The 19,234-nt window shown below is 40.3% G+C and overlaps 1 protein-coding gene across 7 annotated transcripts in view; it reads right to left on the reverse strand.

Moving 5' to 3' along the window:
* The window catches only part of RELCH (RAB11 binding and LisH domain, coiled-coil and HEAT repeat containing), a 123,905-nt gene that overhangs the window by 74,883 nt on the left and 29,788 nt on the right, over positions 1-19,234 (reverse strand). For all 7 annotated transcript variants that reach the window (XR_012901714.2, XM_075921384.2, XM_075921383.2 and 4 more), the window contains exons 6-10: positions 16,402-16,602; positions 16,226-16,317; positions 14,537-14,842; positions 6,497-6,572; positions 6,091-6,186 (exon numbers count right to left, since the gene is read on the reverse strand). Coding sequence is in view for 6 of the 7 variants with exons in the window: in XM_075921384.2 (XP_075777499.1) it covers positions 6,091-6,186; positions 6,497-6,572; positions 14,537-14,842; positions 16,226-16,317; positions 16,402-16,602 (771 nt within the window). In the remaining variant the exon portion in view is untranslated. The remainder of the gene's footprint in view (positions 1-6,090; positions 6,187-6,496; positions 6,573-14,536; positions 14,843-16,225; positions 16,318-16,401; positions 16,603-19,234) is intronic.

Genomic DNA, 19,234 nt, shown 5'->3' on the forward strand with positions numbered 1-19,234 from the left:
CACAAGGAATTATTGATATTTATTTCTTGTAAGTAGTGAGAAAAAAATTGAGGTTTGAATAAATCTGTATAATGCTTTCTTAGTCAAATGTTTAGAGTTATAGTTCTTTCCTAGCTATGGTTTAGTCAAAGAAATCTCATTTTTTGATATTATTTATAGCCAAATATCAACAGAGTGGGACAGCTGCTAGGCATGCTATTTGTATCTTAAATGTTTCATTATAATGAAGAGTGCCAATCCAAGAAGGATCTCCTAACCGATTATTTTAGGTCCCGTCCTGCAAGGAATGCCATGTGGCAGGCTCTATGAATGTTCAGAAGTCCTTTCAGAAGGATACATTTCAGCCTGATCAGCAATTGGCTACCAATACTTTGTATTGAAATGCAATGCAAGACCAGTGTATTTTCAAACCATTACCTGTATTTGAAACTTCTGAAAATCCAAAGTAGAAATAAAATATGAATAGTAATTTGGATACATGAAAGATTCATGCATTTGAATAGCATTCAAGTATTTTCTGTTTTTAAACATCTATTTTTATTCTTTAGTTGATACCATCTTAAAAAAAAAAAAGAGATCAACACAATGCTCAAGACTCTCTTAATTTCTCCCTCCGATTGATATTTGTCACAATAGCCTAAATAACTGCCACCAAAGTAGCACAGATAATTTTCTGACACTATAAACATTACTTCACATCTCAACTATTAGGTAATACTAACTGATTGCCCAGAAATCAATTATTGTTAACCTCTCAACCCAAGAGGAAGGAATAAAAATCAAGACTTCATGTTACCACAACAAATTTAAGTAGACTGCTTAGGTAACCTGGAAATGACTTCTAAAGTTTTACCTAATGCGTACCTAAAGATAGCCAAATTAGCCAACAAGAACTCAGTTTTTGCAAAAACAGAATAAAGAACTAATTCTAATTAGCAGGGCTCGACAAATTATGCAAAACCCTACTTGCCAGACAAAAAAGGGACCGGCCACCCCCCGCAACTGCGCAGGCGTGCACCACCGGAGAGTGGGACGACCGGGACAGCATGTTTGTTTACGTCAGTTATCATGGCCATGGTTATCGTTGTTTGTCATTCTTTGACGTTTTGACGCAGTCTCAAAAACTTCAATGAAAGTTACAACAATATTTTCATAGGCATGCTCAGCACATTTGTAGCCAGACACAAAACCCCATCTTGTTTTTCCACGAACCCCATCTTGTTCCCCCCCCCCAGAGAGCAAGAGAAAGGCAGTCAGCCTTTGATGCCCTGGGAACACAGGTGTGGTGCCTGTCCCTGACTCTACCATAAACAGAAACCAGACAGTAAATGGGCTAGCTGATGACCCGGGGCCTCCCGTCGCCCTGATGGCTAGTACCAGTAATTGACATGCCTGCACTGTCCCAGGAGAGGAATCTTCGCCCATCACATACCAGAGGTGCCCAATTGTCTGCATTTTCCCAGGTGTAAATTATGCTTTGCACCCTTCGTGGGAAACTTGGCATTCAAAGCCATTTTTCCTAATTGGCCACTTGAAACCAGGAAGAAGCCTACATGACCCAAGGGGTATAAAAGAGGTTCAGCAGCCCACCCTATTTGAGCTCCAATCATCTATACCTGCTGGCAGGTATTGATTGTCTCCCGAGGTCTGTGGGACGCCCAACCTCGCCCTACTTCTTCCCGAGGGATTGAGAGAAAGATGCTGGCCATGCCAAGTCTGGAACGCAGGGGTGAGAATATATACCTGCTATGTGTCTATTTTGCATGCATTTAATAAGAGCTCAGAGAACCAAAGGGTTTCATGGTACCTGTAAGTGACTTATTAGTGTAATTTCTGTCCTGTCCTTTCTAGTGTCTGTGTTATCTGTAACACAGTAGTAGCATTTAACAACTAAGTTTACCCTGTAACAATAAATAGTAACTGTTTAAGCTTTAACCTGACTCCTTCAGTTGCTGTAACAGAACCAAGCACAATTTAAAAGAACTTCAGCCGGTCTTAAGGGACTCACTGCCCTGACCGTTGGCTGACAACATTTCATTAGGGTGTGCACTCAAAGTTTTTTAAAATGTACTCTTTGATCCCCATTAGCCACACCTCTGACCCCTGTTAACCATGTCCCTGACCCCCGTTAGCCACACTCCCCGACTCCCATTAGCCATGCCTCTGGAGGTAACACTCTCGGGGCAAGATGGACACAAGACCAGAAGTAAAAGGTTTCATGTGATGCCCCTCTAAGGACTTTTCCCACCATCCTCCTACCAATAGTGATTAGTTTGGCCCCCACCAAACCTCCTCATGCAACTATCCTGCAATTGCATTAACCCAATGTGTGTGACATTAACTCGGGGGCGGAGAGGATGGGGGAAGTGTTCCCTCTAAGAGTTTCCTCCCATGAGCAGAATTAATTGTGTTGTGCACCAGTATTGAGTTCATGTGTCTTGTTTGGATGTGCCACTGTGGCACCCAAGTTAATAATAAGTATCTTATAAACCTCTACCTTTTCCCTCTGCTGCCATGTCTCCTCCTCTTGCTCCATCAGCTCCCCTGGTGCCTGCTGCCCCCCAACCCCTCATCCTTTTCTGCTTTCCTGACTCCTGCCCTTCTCACTGCCCTCAGCCTTCCTGAGACCTGCCCCCATCCACCAGCCCTTCTCTCCCCCCTGTGCCCACTCCTCCAGTAGCCCCACTCTGATCATGTGAGCCCCCCTTCCTCATCCCCTCTCCTAACACCTCCCTCTACACACTTGCCCTGCCTCTCTCCTCTGGTCCCTCCCCCACCCTTCTGCTTCACACCCAGAATCCCCTGGCACTTGCACCCTCCTGGTGCCTCCCCCTTCCCTCACTGTTCCTGCCCCCTGATGCCCACCCCCTCACCACCCTCTGCCCCTGTTCCCCTCAGGCCTCTGTGCCCTCACACATCCCCTCCTTCCTCATGCCCACCCCTTCTTTCAAGCCTTCTCCCAGCACCTCTCCCCTCTAGCTTCAATGCCCTTACCCTCTCCTCTCCTAGCATCACCCTGTCCCCCCCTCCCTCTCACTGACACCTCCCCTCCTGCCCTTTTCCTTAGTCTCCACTTGGCCCCCTGGCATTTGTCCCTCCTGCACTCGTCCATTGGTGCCTTCTCCTTTCTCCTCCTGACCTGTCCCCCTCCGGACCTCCTCTTAGCACAAGCCCCTTCCCCCTATTTTTCTCCCCTCCCTGGCTTCTGCCTTCCAGTTTGCAGGGCTGCCGGAGCCTTTTTTAATCCAGCTGTCGCCAGCCATGATGTCACGATGTCACGTCACGCCAGCATCCTGGTGTTTGCCGGTGTCCCGCCCTCTGGCTCGCATCCCGCCTCCTCGCGCCGGAGCTGCACGCAGGCAGCCCAGCACCGAGAATTGCCACACTTCCCCCTCTCCGGCGGCGCTCCACTCCTCCACCCAGTCGGCAGATTGGATGGGGCTGCGCTGCCCGTAGTGCAGGCTTCGGCCAGCCTGTCAAAATGGCCCACTGGGACAGCCAGCCCCTGCAGTCGCTAGCTGGTAAAATCTATTTGCCACGGGCGAGGATATTTGTCGAGCCCTGTTGATTAGGTATTTTGGCCGTTTAGTTGATACCAGTAATCATAAGACATTAATAATGCCAGAATTCATATTACTGTACATTTTAAATATGGATTGGTTATAACAAACGCATTGTCAAGTGTGGAAGCAGGGAAAGGAAAAAGGGAATTTGTGTACAGCCATCTCCCTTATTTGTTATCAACAGTGCAAGACTCAGGCTAACCCTGAGGCCTTGCAACGCGAGAGCGAGAATTGCAAGAGATGATGTCTTCGCTTCGCCCTAAAAGATAAAGATAGAAAACTGACTCCAACAGGAACCTTGAGATAAGCTAGCATCTCAAGGGAATAGTGTGGGCAGACAGATAATTTCTAGCCATTGTTGTATGTAATGGGAAGGTATATATATTGCCCTTTTTACTGCTTGTACTTTAAGATCTGCTTAGGAAGGGGGACCCCCCATCTGACCACAGTCTTCCTTTGCAATTGCGCAAAAAACAAGTCTCCGACCTGTTGCTTACAAACGCAGAGTGAGGACTTTGTTTTCTTCCAGACAAACATTCATAAGTTTTATTCGTACATTTTTTTGATCAACTTTTTTGGACGGGGATAGATTTACCTTTGCTTACACAGTGTCTAGCACAGGGATAGGAAACCTAAGGCCCACAGGCCAGCTCCAGCTCCTGGCTTCCCTTGATTTGGCCCACAAGGCTTGGGGCCCTCTGCTCCTGTGGAGGGGGGGAGGGGGAGAAGCGGATAACTGGCACTAAAGCCCCTGCAAGGCAGGCTCTACCTGGTGCAGGGTGGAGGAGAGGAAGCAGGTCTGTGTTCTGCCATTCTCCTCCCCCTAACTGAGGGAATGCCAGTGCAGGGAAGAACTTGGCTGCAGGCTTTTCTCCTTATAGCTTCCACTGGCTGGGAATCTCACTAGTGTGTGGCCCCAGATCATTTTTTCTGTGGATCAGTGGCCCCCCCTATTGAAAAAATATGTTCCTCACCCCTGGTCTGGCACTATAGGACTTGGATTCCCTTTAGGGCCTCTCACCGTAACAGCGACATTCATAGAACTGATTATGTTAATCTATATTAATCTTTCCTCTAGATTCTATCTCAAAATACTACATGGAAGAAATTGTTATCTTAATGGCTATTACAGTGAAATTTTAATGAAATATATAGAATAAGCTCTCCATGCAATTAGTATTCTTGTCAAGTCTTCAACTATACTGAAACAGTAGCACTCTGAAGTAAAAAAAAGTATGCAAGAATACATTTAATCATTTATTCTTTCAGATTTTGCAAGAATAAAACAGGCAGGAAATAGGTGAAACAGGTTAGAAAAATATTAATGCATTACATTGCTTATGCTACAAGCTGTGAAAAGAAGCTGGAGTATCATCTTGCCAAGCAGAACTGCAAATATAAGAAATTAAGCACTGATCCTGCACATTCCTCATAATTATTTTGCAATTGTTTTTTAAGAGAAACATAATTACACAGAATATTCAATGAAGACTTTCCAGATATAATTTTTCTGAAATTTTCAAATGATATGGTATTACACTATATCAGTCACTGACAACTACTCAATTCACAGACATGTATGTATTCAAGGATCAGTAGAAATTTCTTGACATAAGGATTTCTCACAAAGCCTTTTATGGGTTTAAGCCAAGTCCATTACTATAAACCTACCAGACTGTAGGTCCTATAGATGAGGACTAAAACGGAAAATTCTTGGAATAGTGAACATTCCCTCTCATATTTTAGAAAAGACCAAACATTACATCTAAGTTTAAAACGTCAAACTGATCATCTATTGCTTGACATTTTTTGTCGTTATGGACTTCTGATTATGTGTAACACTTAAAATGTTAGTGAAAACATCTAAGTCAATAGTCTATCTTCCTTTACTATATTTGAATTCATAATAGTATCCATAATTATGCAGTACCCACAAATCCATTTATAGTCCAGATTAATATGATTTCTTAATTTAATTTTAAATTATTATTACAAATTTGAACAGCATAGGAAAGACTATTTTAATAGACTTTGTGAAAAGTCTATATTGGAAAAAAAGTCAACAGTACTTACTTCCACCAGAAGTTAAATCACTGAATGAATTGAAATGTTCATACTATTAAAGTATTTACTACTCCAAATGAACTAGAATTAACTCTTGCTAACTTTTGACAGTAATTCTCTACTTCAGTATCAGTAGATTTGAATCACCACTGCTTTAAAAAATACTCAATAATAGACCCATTTAATATAAAACATCAAGTTAGTGACAAAGGACCTACAGTAACAGTTAAGTCTTGCAGAATGCTATGGATGTCTTAAGCACAGAAAGAAATATGATAGACCATGCAATCTTACTGAACTCACCTGACAGAGGTGTAAAACCATTCTCTACGAGCAGAGATGCATGCACAAAAGTAAGAATATGATTGCAAGTAACAGACTTCCAAAAATACAAACACAAACTTTAAAACAAAATGGCAACATGGTGAAAATAATAAATAGAAAATATTATTGGGTTCCTCACCTCTCGTTTTGCAAGCAGCACATTAGGAACAATATGCGGCAGGCAACGTCCCAGCATTAACATGACACTTTTTTCACTATCTGCAATCCGAGACACCTAAAAACACAATTATTTTTATGAGACATAGGGACTGAAATGTAACCTCGTATTAAAATATTTTTCGGAAGCGGAGACTAAACTTTCCAAGAACTACACTAGTGACGTGACAGAATAAATAAACCTCAAAATTGAGAATTTATCATTTAAATCTTATCACGTCATATTCCTTGTTTCTTAATACTTGTGGAAAGGATTGTTATACAATCTATATGTATATGATGTTTTGTTAAAAACAAGAGCTATTGCTTGGTTAATGGAAGTCAGTGAAAAGATACAAACAGCATGCCCCTTTTAGAGGGAAATATACCTCTGATCCCAAACGACTCTCTGCTGACATCCGACAGAAAGATAATAGTGCTTGATGGAAAGCTGGTGACAACTTCCTGAAATAAGTGTCAGTAGAAAAGAAAAGATCAGAGTTGACCCTGATAGAATCCTATTTACCTATTCAGTTTTAGTCACATATAGGGACATCTGAACTGCATGTTTTCTGTGTTATATATGGACAACTTTAACTTGAAGTCATATCTGATCTACATTTTAAAAGCCAGGAAAGACTTCGTTTTTCTTCAAGTTAAACTACCATTTTGGATTGAATGAAAAATGTTATTTTTCGAATTAAAACGTTTCAAAGCTGTGTTAGCACCAGCAGCACTAGGGGAAAAAAATACAATCTTTGCCAACTGACAAGGGAAAAGCACTATTTCTGCCTCAATTTATTTTCTTGGACATATTCCCATCTAATGAGCCGCAGAGACATTTTCCATCTCATAGTACTAATGATAGCAACACCAGAGAAGTCAATTACAAGCCTTCGCACTAAGCTCCAGCCATCTGCAAAAACCAGCCAGAATTTCCAAGGCTGTATATTTCCTTCTAATTCTGTGCTAAAAGTGACTTTTAAAGGGAAGAACATAAGATGAATACCTTCCCCAAGAGTATGATAGGATACGATACATCACAAACAGACAAAGAAAATATTCCTTTGTGTGTAAAAACTTAGAATTGATAGATACCAATTTCAGAGAACAGAAATCTGGTAAATGTACTAAACACATTTGTCCAATAATCCTGAAGACAACAATATTTGATAATACTGGAAGGAAAAGCACCTCTAATATCAACATATCTATACTCTAAGGCTAAGTACACTACTGTAGTTCTGTTTTCAGCCTAATGCACTGCAGGTGTAACTTGTGTATCAACACTGGATTAAGTTGTTGCCATCAAGATTTTTTTTTTGTAGGAAGTCTATAGCGTTTCAGTGGCTAGTAGCTACCTGGCAGAGTAATGCAAGCAAGATAAAGTTCATCTGCAAGGCATCAGTACTCAGATTTATCATTTTTGCAAATAACTGACGCCTACCCAAGAGCTTTTCAACTGGATAGACCAAACAAACAAAAAGATTTTATATTTTCTAGATCCTAATCTATTCTCACTGCTCACCCCTACATTCAGTTTGAGCCATGTCTTGAATTGTGTGTTCAATTTATTAGTTAAGAGGATTACCTTTTCTTAGGAAAACTGTTTGGTGGATAACTCTCCAAACTTAAGAAAATTCATCTGCAATAGAAATTATCCCAGTTGGGAAAGCATCCTCAGACAACAAGCAGCACCGAGCATGTCTGTATACTTGGTTTGTTGTATACAGTTTAGCATCTGGCATGGGTGTTGGTGCTGCGTTTAGAGAAGTTGCTTTACAGATTTTCTGCTATGGAGCTAAAGACAAAAGAAAACCTGCCACACTTACATCACTCCTGATCTTGCTGAAACTTGTACTTCCTGAGTTTGCTTAAGAGAAATTATCCTGAAGAAAAATGCCAGGATCTTAAAATCCTGAAGTAAGACTTATCTTGCACAGATATTTCAATACAATACATATCCTGCAATAAGTCTCTTCAATATAACTTTTCTTGATACTGGACAAGCTTTCAATCTTTTTTCCAGTAATCTTAGTCAGTCATAAGAGATATCCTACGAGAATAGGAAACAGGCTTAAACTTTCGGTCAGGACATTTCTCATTAAACAAGTGCGTGAATGAAATTATGATATCTAGATCTAAGAGCCAAGGCCTTTTTGGCAGCGTTTGAAATTATGAATCAATGAAACTAAAAAATAAGGGGAGTTCTTGACTTGCTCATCTGAACTTTCTCTGATCAGTCTCTCATCAAGAAAATGGCAAGTAGATACCACCATCCATTAGGACTGCTATGAGAATTATGAACACCTTTTGAGAAATCATTAACCTAGAAAGCAGAGCTTTATACTTTAAAAACTAGCTACACTCAACCAGCCAAATAGCCACATTCTTTAAGAGACAGTATTAGAATACTTAATACAAGGTAAGGACACACAGATACCCTCTGACCAACAGTACAAGAACAATAATTCTGCATGGACTCCTCCTGATGGTCAAAATGGCAGACTAGCCCTATACATAGAATGCTTCCGTCGATGTGCACAGGCAGAAATTGTGGAAAAGTAGCCCCATAACCCTCAGCTGTGCAGAATGCAATGCCATCCACAGCCTCAGAAACAACTCTGACATTAAGAGGCTGATAATGGAGGTGCAGTTGGCATCATGAATAGGTCAGTATCAAAAGGAGGCTTTCAGACAACTCTCCAATACCACACTCTATAGGCCACTATCCTCAGATCCCACTGAGAAGTACACAAAGAAACTACACCATCAAGACACTCCCTACGAAAGCACAGGAACAAATCCACATAGAATAACTCTGGTCAGGACTTTAGGCGTATGTCTATCTACTACCCAAGATCCATAAACCTGGAAATCCTGGATGTCCCATCATCTAGGGCACTGGCACTCTCACTGCAGGACTTTCTGGATAAGTGGGTTGTCTACTCAGACCCTACGCCACCAGCACTCCCCGCTATCGCCGAGCCACCACTAATTTCCTGAGAAAACTATAATGCATTAGTGATCTTCCAGAAAACATCATCCTAGCCATCATGGATGTAGAGGGGTTCTACACCAACATCCCACATGTAGATGGAATATAAGCTGTCAGGAAGAGCATCCCTGACGATGCCACAGCACAACAGAGAGCTCGGCCACCAGATTTATCCTCACCCACAACTATTTCAGATTTGGGGACAATTTATACCTTCAAACCAGTGGCACGGATATGGGCACCCACATGGCCTCACAATATGCCAACATTTTTATGGCTGACCTGGAACAACGCTTCCTCAGCTCTCGTCCACTAGTGCTCCTCCTCTACTTATGCTACATTGATAACATCTTCATCATCTGGACACATGGCAATGAGGCTCTGGAAGAATTCCACTGTGATTTCAACAGTTTCCGCCCCAAGATCAACCTCAGCCTGGACCAGTCTACACAAGAGATCCACTTCCTGAACACTACAGTGAGAATAAGTGATGGTCTCAAAAATACCACCCTATACTGCAAATCTACTGACAGTTATGCTTACCTTCATGCCTCCAGCTTCCATCCCGGACACACCACACGATCCATTGTCTACAGCCAAGCACTAAGGCACAACTGCATTTGCTCCAACCCCTCAGACAGAGACTAACACCTACAAGATGTTCACCAAGCATTCTTAAAACTATAATACCCACCTGAGGAAGTGAGGAAACAGACTGACAGAGCCAGACATGTACCCAGAAGTCACCTGCTACAAGACAGGCTTAACAAAGAAAAAAAAACAGACTACCACTAAGCATCACTGATAGTCCCCAGCTAAAATATCTCCAATGCATCATCAGTGATTTACAACCCATCCTGGACAATGATCCCTCACTCTCACAGTCCTTAGGAGGCAGGCCGGTCCTTGCCTACAGACATCCTGCCAACCTGAATTCTTACCAGCAACTAACTATACACCACACCATAGTAACTAACTCAGGAACCAATTCCTGCAACAAACCTTGGTGCCAACTCTGGCCACATATCTACACCAGTGACACCATCACAGGACCTAACCACTTCAGCCACACCATCATGGGCTCATTCACCTGCACATCTATGAATATAATATACGCCATCATGTGCCAACAACGCCCCTCTGTCATATACTTTGGCCAAACTGGACACTCCCTACATAAAAGAATAAACGGACACACATCAGATATAAGGAATGGTAACACACAAAAATCTGTAGGAGAACACTTCAATCTCCCTGAACACACAATAGCAGGGGTAAAAGTATCCATTCTGAAACAACAACAAAAAAACTTCAAATACAGACTTCAAAGAGAAACTGCAGAGCTACAATTCATTTGAAAATTTGACTATCAATTTAGGATTCAACAAAGACTGTGAATGGCTAGCCAATTACAAAAGCAGTTTCTCCTCTGTTGGTGTTCACACCTCCACATCAGTTGCTAGAAGTGGGCAACATCCTCCCTGACTGAATTGACCTCGTTATCTCCAGCCTTCCTTTTGATTAATACTCCTTTATTTTCATGTGCCTGTATGTTTTATACCTGCCTCTGGAATTTCCACTACATGCATCTGATGAAGTGGGTCTTTGCCCATGAAAGCTTATGCTCCAATCAATCTGTTAATCTATAAGGTGCCACAGGACTTCTCATGGTTTAAGGTAAGGATTGACAACCATTCTTTGTTGACAGCGCCAGAGTACAGAAAATATTTAGATACCCATAACACATTGGCAATTACATTTCAAAAAATGTTTTACATATGGGGGGATATTCTAAAACAGTAAAAGAAAATATATAGAAGATGGGAAGTGTTGAGCTATGCGATTACCTTGATTTAACTCAACTAACTTTTTTGTCTTTATTCTGTGGACATAAAGACATTTTCAGGTATAGAGATTTTAGATTTTAAAGCCTAGTTGCTCCAAGTTTGTAAATATTTTCTTTAAGCATCATCTCCTATCTAGGTTGCTTTAGAAATTTCTGAAAGTGTTATGATACAGATCCCCCCCCCTTTTTTTTAAATTTAAATTAAGATGAATATTCTATTCCCACTTCCCCTAATTAACAGAACTTGGAAAGCAAGCTCTTGGTAAACATCATACATTCTATCACAATTGGTGGACTATATTTAGATTCTGGAATTTATTTTATTAAATCCAGTAAAATCCTTGAAGGCTTTGACCGATAGGGCTTGGCTCTATCCTCATACATGCAAGGAGACACAAAACCTCCTTGAAGGCTGATAAATACAAATATTCAAGATTTATTTTCCAACCTCAGAAGGCATTGTAACCAAGAACTTAAAAGTAAATATATAACTAACACAACAAACATAGGAAGTATCTCATTTACTGCGAGGTCAAGCTTAACTGGATAAAAGAATGTAAGTATCCTAATTTCTTAAGTTTAATTCAAACAATTGAACTTTTAAAGAGAGTCATCAGATGAATCAGGGGTGGGGAACCTCAGGCCCAAGGGCCAGATGGGGCCCCCAGCTTGCCTGCATCTGGCCCCCAAGGCTCAGGGCTATGCCCCACTGCAGAGCCGGAGCACACTGGGCTAGGCCCCCTTAGGCTCTGGTATGCAAGGGCAATATGCGGATTGTGGCCTCTGATGAACTTTTCTGTGGGAAGTAGCCTCCGACCCAAAAAAAGTTCCCCATCACTGAGGTAAATATTAGTGATGCATTCAACTCAAACCATGTCCAACTCCCTGCTGCAATCTGTTATACAAGGCATTTCTCCAACTACCCTCCACGTTCAAAATTGTTTTATGCCAACTGCAGTGATCCAAAGCAGGCTCTCTTCATCTCCCCATCTAGGCAAGACATGCACAAACATTTATAATATATAGTTATGCTGTAATAAAGGATTTTAGGATTTTCTTTCATGCAGTTTTATCATGGCTTTGAACAAGTAGACTTCCCCATCCTTACACCCATGTGTTATAATGAGCAGGGCTTGATGACCACGGTAAAAACCCACTCTCCAGCCCCGCACTGTACATGCGCCAGACCCACACCGCACATGCGCATGTCGCCGGTGAACAAGGTGACCGGCTGAAATCTACTTGCCACGGGCGAGTAGATAAGTGGATTTGTTGAGCCCTGATAATGAGCATGCTCTAAAGAAGAATTTCAAGAAGTATGACTACATAGGCTGGTTGTATATACAGGCAGTCCCCGGGTTACATGGATCCGACTTACATCGGATCCCTACTTACAAACGGGGTGAGGCAACCCCGCACTAGCTGCTTTCCCCCAGCAGACCAGGGAGACGCGAAGCTAGTGCCCCCCCTCCAGCAGACCAGGGAGACGCGGAGCGGCTTTTCTCAGCAGACACCTCAGCTTGAGAATAAAGGACTGAGGGAAGTGAGGTGTGGGAGAATAAAACTGAGCTCTGGAGAAATGTTTTGCTAGAGTTTCCCCTACAATATGTACCAGTTCCGACTTACATACAAATTCAACTTAAGAACAAACCTACAGTCCCTATCTTGTACGTAACCCGGGGACTGCCTGTATAGCTAAGGACATATCCTTCCAAAATGTCCTTTAATAACACCTCAATTTGGCACAGTTCCTTAGATGTCAGCTAAAAAGAAGAGCTCAGGTGTAGCCATTTCCCACACATTCTCTGCAATGCAAACTCATTTAGCTTCTCTGCAAGGATCTTTGTTTATCAAACGATGCACACTTCTTGCTTCTGACATATTTACAGGTTTGTTATTAGTTTGTGTCTTTTGATAATGGCTCTAATTCTATTTTGGCCTGCTTAATTATAGTTTTATACTTGACATGCTGGATGTTATGTTACATTCTGTTTTCCTCACTAGACTTTGGCTTCCAATTTTTAAACGATGTGCTCTTGCCTCAAACAGCTTCTTTTACTCTTGTCTATCACAGTGGCATTTTTCCAGGGTTCCCCCCCTCTTTTTCTCTATTTTTTTTAAATTTGGAGTATACTTATAGTTTGAACCTCTTTAAAAAGTTTCCATGCAGTTTGTAGGCATTTCACGCTGGAGATTGTTCCTTTAAAATGTGTTTAACTAGCCTCACTTTTGTGTCACTCCCCTTTCAGAAGTTAAATGCTACTGGGTTTCTTTGACATTTCCTATACAAACCCTATACAAAGATGTTTAATCACACTGTGTTCACTGTTACTGAGTCGTTCAGTTGTATTCTCCTCTTAGACCAGATCTTGTGCTCCATTTACGATTAATTCAAGAATAGGCTCTCCTCTTCTGTATTTCAGCTGCTCTAGTAGGTTGTCATTAGAAATTTTATCTAGTATGTAGAAATTTTATCTCTGCACTCTGTCCTGAGGTGATTTACCTTGTCAATATGGGGATAAATGAAATTCCAATGCTACTTACTACTGAGTTTTCTAGTTTTGTAGCTGCTCTAAAGTCCCTGAGCATTTCATAATCACCACCCTCACCCTGGTCAGTAGCATATTCCTACCACTACGCTCTTATTCAAGCACGGAATTTCTACCCCTAGAGACTCTATGGCACAGTTTGACTAATTTAAAATGATTACAATACTTGACTATACTTTCTTTCACACACAGTGCCAGTCTCAGACCAGCACAACCTACTCTGTCATTCATGTATATATTGTACCCCATTATGGCGTCACTGATTATCATTATTCCACCAAGTTTCTATTTTGCATATCATTTCATATCAGATGTCATAAATAAAACTTACTAGAAACACAATGTACCCATTACCAGCTGACACAATATGTCTGTGTACATGCTGAATGCAAAGTCTTAATTAATCTCACAAACTAAATGTTTTAAGGCTGCATTTTAATAGTATACTTCTAGAGGTGTTAAATCTCAATCTCCAACAGATTAATGTTACCAGACTTTTAAGGTAATCCTTCCTAAAAGGGTAAGACAGTAAAATTATAGATTTCTCACATTTAAATTGTAATTATACAGTTAACATCTTTAGTTATACTGGTACACATTTGTTTAAACAGTGTCTAAATACCAAATTCCTCCAGTTCCCTGGAGGAGGAATAGAATAATTTCATAAAGAGATGGAAAACAGGGGAAAAAATAGTAACATCTCCTTCCCGCATTCATTCCTTTGATATTGGTGTTTTCTTTCTACAATTCTGAATTTAGGAGTTGACAGAAGAAAAAAATGATTGTTTTAAAATTGAAAATGTGTAATTTAACAGGTTTCTCACACACAATGAACTCACACACTCTCCCAAATGAAAAACAATTGAAATGTTGTTGAAAAACATTTTTTATACTTAAATGGAAAGAACAAATGCATTAGGAAGCAAAGAAAAGGACTAAAAACTCTATAGCACTGTGCTTTTAGAAAAAAAAAAAATCTCCCTACCGTGGAAAAAAATCTAATAAAAGTTTTAACTGAAATGCTTGTATTACTAACCTATTAGGTTTATCAAAGTGTATTGCTGTTTTTTTTGATGGAGCACAAGGAGGTAATTTCTCTCTCTCATTACCAGGGAGAGAATTTAGTGTATCATCTTTAGGTGTCTGTGAATCTGCTTCTGTAGATATGGGAAGGCTTCTTTCCTCAGTTTCTCCATTTTTATTGTCATTGTCTGAACTCTTGATGTCTAAGTAACTCCCATTGTCCTCCAGAACCGAGAGAGGCACTTGGTCTAAAGAGGAGTGGACTAAATCAGAAACCACTGGAACCATAAAGTTTTCATTCTTGAGGAAGTCTATTTTACTAAAAGAAGAAAAAAAAATATTACATTGTTTGCGGCTTTTCAAAAGAAGCTCTGAGTCAGGCAAATGAAACATGAAAATATTGTGGCATAAAAACTCTTTTTTACAGCCTCAGTAATGTGTCTTATGTAACATGAAATCTATCGGTGAAAACTCTAGCAGGCTATCCTCCTTTCATAGGGTACATCTACACACTGCAGAAAAAAAAAGCAAACCAAGTTTCAGAGTCTAGACCAACTGACTCAGGCTTGTGCTATAAGGTTAAAAATACCAGCGCAGATATTGTTGCTCTGGCTAGGGAATCCATCTCACTGTCAAGGGGGCTATGTCTCCGAGCCAGCAGCCCAGGCTGAGTGTGAATGTTTACAGTAACAATGAGGTTCCACAAGACTCCTTGTCATATTTGCGGAGACAGACTAAGATAGCTAACACTCTGATAAATATCTACACTGCTATTTTAGTCCTGTAGCACAAGCTTAGATCAGTTGACCTGGCTCTGAGAATTGCTGCCAATGTTTTGTTTTTGTTTATTTTTTTTGCAGTATAAGTGCAACTCTTCATTGTAGAGGAAATGAAGTGTAACTATACCCTTTCATCTTTAAAATTTCTAAATATTCAGTCTATGTTTTGGGCTGAGCTCAAAGAATTCAACAAACACAAAGCGTGAGCACAAGCATGGAGCATAATATTTAAAATTTTTAGTTATCAATAAATTTTCAGAGTTCAGTATATAATGTACTTTCACCTATGCTGAAATGGTAAATACTGTATACACTTTGACAAAATGACTGAGAGATTATCACATTTTGAATACAACCTCTCTGAAGAAATGTTATTTTGTAACTTAATGGATACTTAAAAGCCAGTGCAAGACTAATAATTTCTTTTATTTCAAAAGGAGATAGTTGTTAAAATGAACATCGCTCAGCAGTGTTTGCAACACAAATATTGCACTACTTAGAAACCAAAAGAAACTGATGACAGAAATGAAATATACTCCTACACATTATCATTTTCCAAGCAGAGAGAAATGCAAACAAGCAATTGAACTACGAATAGCAAAAAGCATTTAAGTTCATTTTACTTTCACTACTTAAGCATATTTAAATATGATTCCTTATCTAGTTATATTTAAGTTATCATGTCCTCTTAATTTTCTGTGATTATGTGCAAGACAAAAATAAATTAATATGCAGTACAATTTAAGCCCTTAAAACGCCATAAATTTGAAATATTCTGCTGGTTCAAATGGAATTCTATATATTAAATGTAAGATTCTGCCAGTTCTAGAGATAATCCCTATGAACTAATGAGATTTTTTTGTTTTTGTTTAATATTTTACATATATTCTTATGTAAAATGCTGCAAAATAAAAAATACATACCTCTCAAGTCTTCGGATTTGTTCCATCAAAGACCATTTCTCACTATTTAATGCATTAATTTGATCTTCTAATTTTTGCACTAGTAAGCATTGCTAAAAGCAAGAAAAATAATTTAGCAAACTCAACTAATGACAGAACATAGCAAACCTACATACGTATCCTAACTACAATCTTACTTCTAATGACGGTGGTGCTCCAAATACAGCAACGCTCCCTAGTGTAGGAGTGGTAACTTCTAACTCATCCTCTTCCATGCCAACTGCTACATCTACAACATCTCTTGCAGCTACTTGATGGTTTCCGAAGTCACGATAGAGTTGTAACAAGTCTGGAGGCTTTGGAATGTTCAATCCTACATCATCCCACAGTTCAAAATCCTTGAAAAAAATTAACAGCAAAGTCAGAAGTCTATGGTTCATTTCTTTTTCTTCTTCAATTTTTTGTTCACTTCATTACATATAGAACAGCTTCAGAACAAGACACTCATGCCAAAATGTTAAGTAAACTTGGAGAAATCAATGTGAACTGCTAATACCCAACTAAAAGGAAAGGTCACAGTTCCTGCTCCAAGTATCACCCCAAAGAAATTTCTAGGTTTTGCATTAAGACGACTTCTAAAATATAAATCTGGCAATATCTGTAATTGTTACTTTCATAAGTAGTGTAGATTTTATGTGGTATGGTGATCAGGCAAAGTTTTAGCATAAAGCAGGCAGCTAGTGGAAGGGTACTGTACTACAGATATAGGGGTCTTTTTTGGTCAAATCTGAAATAAATTAAATAAATTCCACTTCACATATAGATTTTATTGTATTTATCCATCTAAATACTACAGGGGCCTACATTTTCAAAAATGCAAAGTCTCAGAAACAGTGTGCACAAATAATCCATTACTCACTTACCTGGTTATTTATGTGCATATTCAAATTTACTATTGGGTACCATAGGTGAAACTTCCCCTTAGGAGACTAGCTTCCTGTCACACCTCTTCTCACCAAGGCTCTGCCTCTGCTTGCTCTCATCCTTTTCATGGCCCCAAATGAGTACAACCTCCAGTCCAACTTCCGCCCCTCCGACATAGCCCTTCTTCTTACTCACTCCTTCCCCCTTCCTGCTGAGTTCCAGAGACTGGATATACTCTTTGCTGAGGTCCTGGAACTGCAGTGGGGAACGAGAGCTTCTCCGGCCCCTGGACCAGAGCAGTAGATTTTTCCAGGGGTCTCAAATCAACCACTGCAGCACCCAGAAGTGTGAGATTTGGGAGACTTAGCCTCTTGCAGCCTCTACTGCGTATGACCCAGGTTGGTTATTCAAATCACAGTAATTGTGTACATTTCAAAACCTGGGGACCATTTTAATCTTTTTTGACTCCTCTAAAGTTCTACATTTTCTTGTTTCACTATTCTACAGTAAAACCTGCACTATCTGGAACTTAAGCACCCAGAAAACTGTAGAAACTGGCACATTTCTGACGCAGGGAAAAGCAAAAACAAAACAAAAACAAAACCAAAAAAAGGAAACTGGCCCTTTAAGTGCCAGGCCGCTCCCCAGATGAGCGTGCAGCACGTACGTGGGAGACCGCAAACGGCAGCTGAAAGCAAGCATCTCGGCTCCCCCTATGGCTCCTGGCACCCCTGGCAAGCCAGCCCCCATGCAGCTTCTCCCCCCCGACAGACTGCTCCCACCATCTCCCCCCCGACTCGTGGCCCCCCCCAGACCAGCACGCCACATCATGGACCCCAGATGGCTCCCATGCCACCCCCCCGTAGGTCCCGTATGGCTCTTCCTCCTGCCCCTCCCCCAAGATAACCTAAAAATTGTGGTTACCGGCATACCCTAATCCCTGGGCATGCCAGATAGAAATAAGGTACAGCAAAACCTGTGCTATCTCCACTATTAAGTTAGGTATTTTGAACAAATATATATAGAAAAAAAGAGAGAAAAACCATGACACACACATTAAAATACATTTGATTATCCGAGCCTTGTATCATTGCAAATTTGTCTACTCAGCAGCTGGGATTGTGCTTCCCAGGGCAGGAAGATGGGCGCGCAATAACTTTGCTTGAGCTGGTGTGAAAAATTTTAGAGTGGCTGTCCCCATAACAGCTAGCGCTAGCCAGCAAATACAAATCTGTCTAACCCGGAGTATGACTTAAGCTGCCATCCATGACAGTGGCCACATTGCTGCTTTAGGGAGCTAACTTGAGCAGAATGTGTGTGTCTGTGCAGACAGTCTTAAAAAGCATCAGATATTAAACGTTGAGATTTTGGTAGAATCGTCTCCCACTCTTCAGGCATACACTCTTGTTTTATATTAAGAGAAGTAGGATTTGTTTGTTCTCTTCTCTGCCTTTGAGGAGAGAATTTGGCCCACATAAGTTCTGTGACTACTTATGCATAAGTAACAGAAGCCAACTTGACTCTCAGATTATGGGCTAAGTTTGTAGGGCTGCCCAATAATTTTTTTTTTTTTGGAAACGTAACACATTTGGTATACAGTGAAACACGTGTGCAACCCAACAATTTAATTTTTATGGAGTTAATCTGAAGAGCAGAAATGCATGTTAAGGACACCACTCAATGGAGAGTTTCAACAAATTCTTTGAGATATATAAACAGATAACGTGCAACAGAACTACTTCAAACTTCATGCAATGTGGTAACATTCAAATTTTACCATATGTTGCACAGTTACAAAATATCATCCAATACCGTATAATATGTAATTCCTATTCCATACTTCATTTTTGTTGAACCTTAAAAACTGACAGTAAATTCGGAGTGCTTTATTGTACATACCGTAGTAAGAAATAGAAATTGTGTAAATTTAGAAAAATTGCTGAGCAATACATTTATGCTGTGGAATACTTAATTTGCTTTAGCATATGAAAAAAATCATTTGGATTTATTTTTACTCACATCTAAGAGAATTTAGTTAAGGATTGTGAAGAATTTATCTATTTATCGATATATATAATGCCAGCAACTAAAGATAATTTATGATAC

This window comes from Pelodiscus sinensis, chromosome 2 (assembly GCF_052426305.1).
Source record: "Pelodiscus sinensis isolate ZL-2025 chromosome 2, ASM5242630v1, whole genome shotgun sequence".
NCBI classification, from domain to species: Eukaryota; Metazoa; Chordata; order Testudines; family Trionychidae; genus Pelodiscus; species Pelodiscus sinensis.